General features: G+C 44.0%; 2 protein-coding genes across 4 annotated transcripts in view; one reads left to right on the forward strand and one right to left on the reverse strand.

Moving 5' to 3' along the window:
- Nucleotides 1-2057: 2057 nt before the first annotated feature.
- On the reverse strand, nt 2058-7204 carry snai1a (snail family zinc finger 1a). Of its 2 annotated transcripts, none has more exons than XM_014017747.1 (3): nt 7100-7204; nt 5008-5523; nt 2058-3522 (listed from the first exon to the last, which is right to left on the reverse strand). In XM_014017747.1, exons 1-3 carry the CDS (start codon nt 7104-7106, stop codon nt 3338-3340), a joined length of 708 nt encoding a protein of 235 aa, XP_013873201.1. In that variant the 5' UTR covers nt 7107-7204; the 3' UTR covers nt 2058-3337. The 2 variants fall into 2 exon arrangements, with proteins under 2 accessions (XP_013873201.1, XP_013873200.1); XM_014017746.1 differs by lacking the exon at nt 7100-7204 and adding an exon at nt 5933-6502.
- A 102-nt stretch (nt 7205-7306) lies between these two features.
- The window catches only part of LOC106524089 (gamma-glutamyltransferase 7), a 10653-nt gene continuing 9616 nt past the window's right edge, over nt 7307-8343 (forward strand). For both annotated transcript variants that reach the window (XM_014017745.1, XM_014017744.1), the window contains exons 1-2: nt 7307-7439; nt 8035-8173. The gene's annotated coding sequence lies outside the window, so the exon portion shown is untranslated. The remainder of the gene's footprint in view (nt 7440-8034; nt 8174-8343) is intronic.

Below are 8343 nucleotides of genomic sequence, written 5' to 3' on the forward strand. Positions count from 1 at the left end.
AGAAACACAGGCGGCGAGGCAGGCAGAGAGTGAGTGGGAGAGAGCGAGCGAGGGATACACAAACACAGTGGGGTTCAGGAATGTTAAACACATGCTTTATGGCATAAATAGCAGCCACTTTTGGTAAATTACAGTGAGTGTTCTGGCGCTGTAAAGCACACAGCAGGAAAACGCTCTCAGGTTTCAGATCCAGGCCCTGAGCTCTCCCCAGGAAACAAGAAAGGGAGCATGTTGTGTTTTTTTAGTTCTCCCTGCTAGAAGACAGAAAATAGTTACAAAGCCGTGGCACGTCACGTCCCCCCGCTAAAATGTACAAACTTTATCACTCAGACGAGGCGGAAGGGTTTCTGATGGAAACCAGCGCTGCGCACASCTGGAAACAGAGCGTTTTAGACTGAGCACTGATGTGTGTTCATTTATCTGTTAGCAAAATATCTCATGAACCACAGTTTGCTTACATATAACTGATCACCTTTTAGAGTGACTCCAGTTCATGATGACCACTCCAGATAACTGGACTCAGAAATGTCTCATTTTATCAGTTTAACAAWTATTGATCTAAGTTAACATATTAGTTGACTAAAACAACTCTGAGATGTTCTCAAAGTACCTCAAGGTGACACTTAGGTAAAAGTACAAGTACCTTACCATGAAACTTTGGTAAAAGTTAAAGTCTTGTATAAGAATATTACTTAAATATTTAACACTGACTGTATTTAAGTATCAAAAGTAAATTTCTGATGTAAAATGTACTTAAATATTAAAGTAGAAGCATTGAGTGAAAGTGAACAGTTAGTCTCCAAAATAACATTTAATGAGAGGTGACCTCCCTAAAATCATTTGTCTAAAGGCCGTARTGATTATAATGGTATATTAAAATGTTAATGTTGAAACATTCAGCTGCGTATACTCTGCCACGATCATCTTCTTACCTCTGATATGTCCTGCTGGGTGTCAGAATGATTYATATTTATACTTCTCAYACAACCACAACCAAATTTACTATATATGGGAGGTGCCATGTATCTGGATAGATTTTTATTTTTTCAACAATAATAAGCTGAATTGAAATAGGAGTAGCAACTTTCTATTCCTGAACTTTTTTAGTATGTTAGGAGTAAAAAGCACAGATAAATATGTGAAAAAGTAAAAAGTTGKCTGAAATATAATTCCTCGAGTATGAATAACTATATAGATACGCTTTCTTTCAAGGATATAGGTCTTGAAAACTCTTGTTTTTGCTGACAGAGATGAGATCCCCTCTCCAGGACGTCCCAGATTACATCATCAAAACAGAGCTCCAGCAGCTGAGTGATAACCCAAAAGCATCTTGGGTAAAACGCCAACGCAGGCAGGCAGAAGCCCTCTGAAGCCGTGGGTCTGTGTTTCTGCTCAGACGGTTCAAAAGAAAACCTGGCGTGCTGAGGTGAGACAACGCGGCGCTGCTGAAGCCCATTCCTCTGAGTCAGGAGGAAACCAGGAATGGTGCTGTGGAACAGTTCAGCTCTCTGGGCCGGCTGGGCCCACGCACACCGACGCTCACAGACAGGCTGACGAGAGGCCTGAGAGCAGAGCAGCCATGGGAACCTAAAGCTCCAGTCTGCACACTTTTGACTCACCGTCTAGAAAGGAGGAAATGCTCTCACAAGACTGAAACATATCCACTCAGCTATCACTCACACAGCTACAACTCCACTATCCAAACAACTCAAGAGGTGAACAAAGAGCATTCCAGTAAAAAAAACCTTCGGACTGACCCACAACGCTCATWCATTTGCATGTCCTGACTGTTTGCTCAGTGACAGAGAAGTGGACGGCAGGTGGAAAGTGGAAGCAGGTGCATTCGGTTGTTCCTAAACCATCAAACCCTGTTTTCACCTGCACATCTGCAGCGCTGTTTCCACACAATGACTCACTTCACCAGCGCCAATTATAAAACTCCASAGGAGAATTTCCCAGTTAATGATCAAACAGACGTTTACGAACGACCAAACCTCATTCAAATCAGAGCGGACGGTTTGTTTGCCCTCTCACGCCGGAGTAAACGACAACGGCCGTTTTTAATAAACATAAATTACTTTATTGAATGAAAAGGCATCATTTATTTCATACAGGAGGCAGAGGTGAACACACAAGCTTTGGTACAAAACAAAAAAGTAACACATCATTTGCACATTGCACTGAAAAAAAAAAGCCATAAAATATTTGTCAAAGTTACAGGTTCAGATTTGTATTGTCCATTTATAAAGGCTTTTATCACACAGCCATCAGGCTGTGATGGTGTAAACTGTTAGCATCTTTGGTCCCAGTCTTTTAGCACTTTATAGCTCATYTTCTAATACTGAAATCCATTTTAAAAGCTAATAAAACGAGGTAAAAAAAAAGGCACGTTTTGGTGGCGAAACACTTAAAATTTCAAGGCACATTCACGTAGGTCCTATGGCTTGGACTGGTTCCTTTAACACTGCGGTAACCTCCAGTTCAYGGCTTTCATTTGGCTTCGTGTGGCAGCAGAGCCGTGTGGGGGAAACGGCTTCTCCTATCTTTGAAACTCATCGGATTAAAGCGAAAGGTTGTGGTTTAGTCAAAACAGAGGCTTAAATTAATCTCACCCCCCCACCCCCACACACACACACAAACACACAAACTGGTGCCATTCTTCTGTGATGACGTTTCCTCTTTCTTCAGAGCAAACCAAGGGCGTTAGAAGTCACCTGCTCTCGAGCAGCGAAGGTCACGGCTGCGGCACCTGTTAGCGCCTCATCTATCTGCGCCGCAGCTCCGGGGACAGCTGCGTGTGCACTTGCTTTGGTGTGTGTGCGCTCGAGAGTGTGTGTGTGATTTGCGACACGCCAAGAGATTTATCCCACCCACTCACCCCTACCTCTGAGCAGCTGTGTCTGCGCCATGATCCTGAGCTGCCCGGCACCAGGACAGAGACAGGAAAAGACACCTCTAACCCCGGCGGGTTCACAACAAATTTGTTGTTTTCGGAATGAGCACAATAGCAAAAGAGAGAGAGAGAGTGGGGGCTGATTCAAGCTCAGTTCAGGTGGTCCAGCCTCAGAAACTAAAAACAAAGGAGCTTCTCAAGAGTTTTATAATGGAACAAAGAGAAGAAGCTTGTAAAGTCAGATCCATGATGAGGTTTGACTCCCTCTAGGTCTTTTAAATAAAAACAAAAAGTTATGATCTTTGTGGCTTTGTGGTCCTTTAAACAGGCTAACAGGGCTGGAGTAGACCTCTTGTCCAAACCCAGAAGTCCTCCATCGCTCGGAGCTCCGCCCCCTCCCACAAAAACACACACGCACACGCACACACACACACGTCCTCCTCCTCACACTGAGGTGGAGCAGCACCCCGACGAGCTGTGTTTCTGCAGCAGCGACATGCGGCTGAAGGTGCGCGAGCAGACGCCGCACTGGTACTTCTTCACCTCGGCGTGGGTCTGCAGGTGGGCCCGCAGGTTGGAGCGGTCGGCGAAGGCCCGGTTGCAGTGGGTGCAGGAGAACGGACGCTCGCCTGGGCAGGAAAACAAAACAAAAAAAACAAATCGTTTTTACCTCACTTTGAAAAGTCACTCGTTTCCAAACATAAATCAAACAATAACAAAGGTCATCCTGATACATTTGGAATGCGKGTATGCACTCAATGTAAACAAAACATGAGGTTTCCATTGGAAGACTGAGTCACGTGAGTGACCTACATTAGTAGACTGTATTTGGTTTAGGTCCCTCAACAGTGGCTCTTTGAAAATGTGACCAAACATAATAGATTTTTTTGTGTGTTTTCATACTCGGCAGAAATAAAATAGGTGATCAATACTACTAATACAAAAAAGTAAAACATGTTAGCTCATGCTAGCCTGTTGTTTACTTAAATAATCCAATTTCTTTATGATCTTTCTCTCAAATCCATCAGAATTACCTTTAAAGAAAAGACTATATTATAAGAAGAATTAGAAACAAAAAATGCCTGAATAGTTCAGTTGTTCAGTTAATGAAATTCTGTGTCAACTATAAAGAGTATTTTTCTTGTTTGCATGAATCTGGTGTTTTCATTTGTCCTGATGTGTAAAAATAGTAATAAATAATCAAATTCACAATACATTTTTTAGTTTTATAATGTCACCACCACTGGCCGCAAAAGTTCCCAAAAAAGGCCTCGAAAAGGCCCACGGACCACCAGTTGATGATCACAGTTGAAAGCTTATTTTGCGGCTCTGGACACATTTGATCAGTGAGCCAAGTAGCAGAAATGACTCTTTTGATCATGAAGGTTGCAGACCCCTGGTGTAGGTAAACAAATATGGTGGAACAAGACTTTTAATTTGAAAAGTAAGAGTGAAAAAACGCGAGCGGACCGATGTCAGGAATAGTGGATCAAGCAGGGCGGTGGACAGAGCTCAGCATCCAAACACGCAGATTTTCACTAGTTAGCTTTAACGTCTGACTAGACTTACTGTCTATTTATTTATTGTGATTTAAAGACACATCACTATGATAAAAGGCGTGCTTTTACTTTATAATTTGTAACACACTCACTCTGCGGGAGCCTCCATTAACGCCTCACACATGCGTCAACACACACATTGTGACACAAGATAATGAAGAATCACATGGTGCTGGGGTCAGAGCCTGACTGAATCACCATGATTTAATCAGAGCCAAATGAGATTAGCACGCTAACAAGTCGCTGCAGGTACCAAGAGTTCGGTGATAGCAGCGAGCCTCCGGGCATTCTTTGGAGCTTTGTGTCCCTCCCCTGGCCCCCCATTCAGCGGGCCTCCCTCAGCGGCCCTGATAAGATAATTAACCCCACGAGCCATTGTCGCCGAGACGTTAAACACAATGAGCGATCAATGAGTGCTGAGTCCACAGGAGGCCTCACTGTGTGATAATCAAGTGTTGACTTCATCAGATGTGTGGTCGTGCCCTGATGGGGAGGGAGGGGGCTGCTGACGCCCAGCGACAACTCAGCATCTCGAAACATCTGCTGGGAACTCACCTGTGTGCGTGCGGATGTGGCCCCGCAGCAGCCAGGGCCTGGAGAACGCCTTCCCACAGGTGGTGCACACGCAGGGCAGGGTGTGCGAGCGGATGTGCATCTTCAGGGCCCCCAAGCTGGTGTACTCCTTGGGACAGTGTTTGCAGAGGAAGGCCGGCCGGGCCGCCGTGACCGGGGGCTCCCCCTCCTCCTCCTCCGGGGGGCYGCCGACGTGAGCCATGACGCCGGTGCACTTCATCCGCTGGCGGGGGGCGTACGTGTGCACGGGCTCGGGGCTGGGGGGGTCCGAGGTGCGCCCTTCGTCCTCCTCGCCGCTGCTGCTGGCGCCGCTGCTGAGGCTGCAGGGGGAGCTGAGGTCCAGGGGCCCCGAGGCCCCCGAGGGCTCGGACTGCGAGGGCAGGTAGAGGGCGGGCAGGACGCTCAGGTCCCACACCAGACCTGTGGTGAAGCAGGTGGCAGGGAAGCTGCTGTCCGCCGAGGAGAGCTCGGCCAGAGGGTACCGCTCCAGTGAGGTGTCTGAAAGTGAAAGCACAGAGTTAATGTTAATAAAAAGGCTGCTGCAGAAAGGAAATAAAACTGTGCAAATAACCAGTTGAACAAGTAGAAATCACTGCACACTGTCCTGGGCTTGTTCAGGATAAATCTCAGCACTGACTGAGCGTAAAATAAGAGCCATATGGGAAAGTCACAGGGGCCGTTCCCTCCCACGTATTCACAAGAGCTTGTAACATGAATGGAGCTCTGTCTGCCTGCAGGAAGGGGGGAAAGTGCATCTAACGGGCCTCGACTTGACCGGGGAGTAGTCTGGTTCACAAAATGTTTCTAAACTTTATTTAAAGAGGGAAAACAGGTGCCTTTCCCCTCACCACTGAACTAAATTTAAAAAATAATAATTACTTAGGTAATAAAGAACTTCGTCACTCACCATTCTGGCACTCCAGTTCACTGTAGTTTGGCTTTTGTTTCGCGAAATACTTTTTAACCAAGAAAGAACGAGGCATTGTCCTTTTTAGGCGAAAATATGTGTGCGTAAAAAACCAGCCTGTGGTGACGACGCGCAGCTTTTCCTCCAAGATGAACGAGAAGTCCGTCAGTGCTCACAGGGGGGAAATAAAGGAAAAAAGTATCCTCTGTGGTCCGCAAGTTGTTTTTTTTTTTTTTTTTTTTCTTGAGGTGGACTTCAGCCGACGGAGTGATTTGTACAGCTCCAATCCTGAGTGACTAAATGCTGCTCTCTGTTCTGAAATACTCTGACACACAGGCAGCAGGGGTGTGCTCGCCCTCAGGGCCCTCCCCACATCCACATATCACTTGCTCAAGTGTTTGGGAAGAAGACACACACACACGCACGCACGCACACACATTTCACACCACAAAAGTCCTAACACGCACCAGGTCCATCTGACCGGAGGAGCTGAAGACACAGTTGAATAACTTTAGGTCAACATAAACATCAGGGACTGTGACGTAATTGACGCCCCCCTCCCCTCACACAAATATTTTGTTTTTCCTATAATTTATTCTTGCGCATAACCACATAAGTTCGTATCAAAATTACTAAAATCAGAATAGTAGAATGTATTTTTAAAAATAAGCAGTATGAAATTGATCCTTGTATTTATTTATTTATTTATTTATTTATTTATTTATTTATTTATTTATTTATTAGTTTTGTCTGATTGGTTCAAAATGGGATGTGTTTTTCTTGTTTGTTTATTATTTGTTTGTTTTTCTGAGTTCATTGATTGGAGTCAAAGCAGCACTTGCTCCTAAAGAGGATAACAGCGTCCGTGAAGTAACTGCGCCCTCTGCTGGACAAAGTTTGAATTACAGTTTTTACAGTGATTGCACTCTACAAAAAAAAAAAAAACTGAATGCAGACACTATGTGGCGCTGTAGCTCAGGTGAGAACATTAAATATGAGCACGTTTTTAAAAAGGCAGGTGCGTCAGCTTTCACGCTTTAGTAAAACATGCCACTCCATCTACTTATTGCAGCAAACATACTTTCATAAGATGCTTTCAAGCCATAACGAAAACCTAAATACTTAACAAAATAAAGACGACACAAAAAAACGCAAAAGTTGACTCACGTGACATCCAGCGTAAACGTCGTGTACGCAAAACAGTGTTTGCAAAGTTTCTTCGTCTATTTTTTCTCCTCCTACCAATGAAAATGTTGTGAAGTTCGATGCGAACTATCTTGACTCCAATAATTAATCTTTGATAACACTCGCGTCAGGCTTCACGCTTCTGATTGGCTCTTTGCGGTGAGTGGGTGGAGTTAATGTGGGCGGGGCTTCTGTTGTTAGTGTTCGGTTGAAATTTTGAACCATTAAACAAAACAAGAGATAACAGAGGGATTAAAAACAAAGTAAAACACCACAGTGGTCTTCGAGTCAAATTAATAAACACGYTTCTGTTGCAGCACAGGTAAGAAAAGCACTGCTACTTGTAGAAATATTTAGAAACATAACTACTAATTCAAACATGTTATATAGTCTTTTAAAAACGGGATATTTATGATGTTTCGTTTTTTGAATTACCAGGCTGCAGCTGTAATGTGCTGATATTTCTTTAAATAATTTAAAGACTTTAATATACAGCAATCAATACATACAAGCCATTCCGTATAGCTATATTTTCAGCCAAAATCTGATCTTTCTTTTTTTTTTTTTCAGTTTGCGACCTGCTAATCTGATGTTAAGTAGTTCAAACTACATAATTTGCAGCATTGGTGAAAAATCCTGCAGAAAAACACGTTTTATAAATTATTTCTGTGTTGGAGGCTTGTATAATGAGAGGCTCCTCCTCCATGCATACAGAAACAGATGGACAGTTTGCAGCCTTTCCAGCCCTATGGACAATCTGAAATCTCATTGGCCATCGCAGTCAGCTGACAGGACCCTGTGTAAAGTTTGAAAATAAATAATGTAGAGCCAGGCTGTCACTGTATCAGCCCTGCTCATAGGACTCAGACTTGCTACATAGTCTGTGTGTTACAAGTTTTTTTCCCCCTTTTTTTTAGGACGTCAGTTTTCAGCTAGAGCCAGCCATCATGTTCAGAAGACTCACCCGTCTCCTGTTTGGGGGAGAAGAGCTGGTTTCTGAAGATGTGAAGTCTGGAGAAGTGGTAGAAGATGGATGGCTTGTTGTTCCTCACCAAGGTATGGTTTTTATTAGAATATTCATACATGTCACATATTTAAACCAGAAAACCATCCTGGCGTGCTCTGAATAGACACATCTTTTCAAATTAGCCTACCACTGTTAACTCCAATTTTCAATATATCTCTGTTTTTGTTGTCCTCACTTCTATGTTTCTCCCCCACAACCC

Source organism: Austrofundulus limnaeus, unplaced genomic scaffold (assembly GCF_001266775.1).
Source record: "Austrofundulus limnaeus strain Quisiro unplaced genomic scaffold, Austrofundulus_limnaeus-1.0 Scaffold175, whole genome shotgun sequence".
Taxonomy (NCBI): Eukaryota; Metazoa; Chordata; class Actinopteri; order Cyprinodontiformes; family Rivulidae; genus Austrofundulus; species Austrofundulus limnaeus.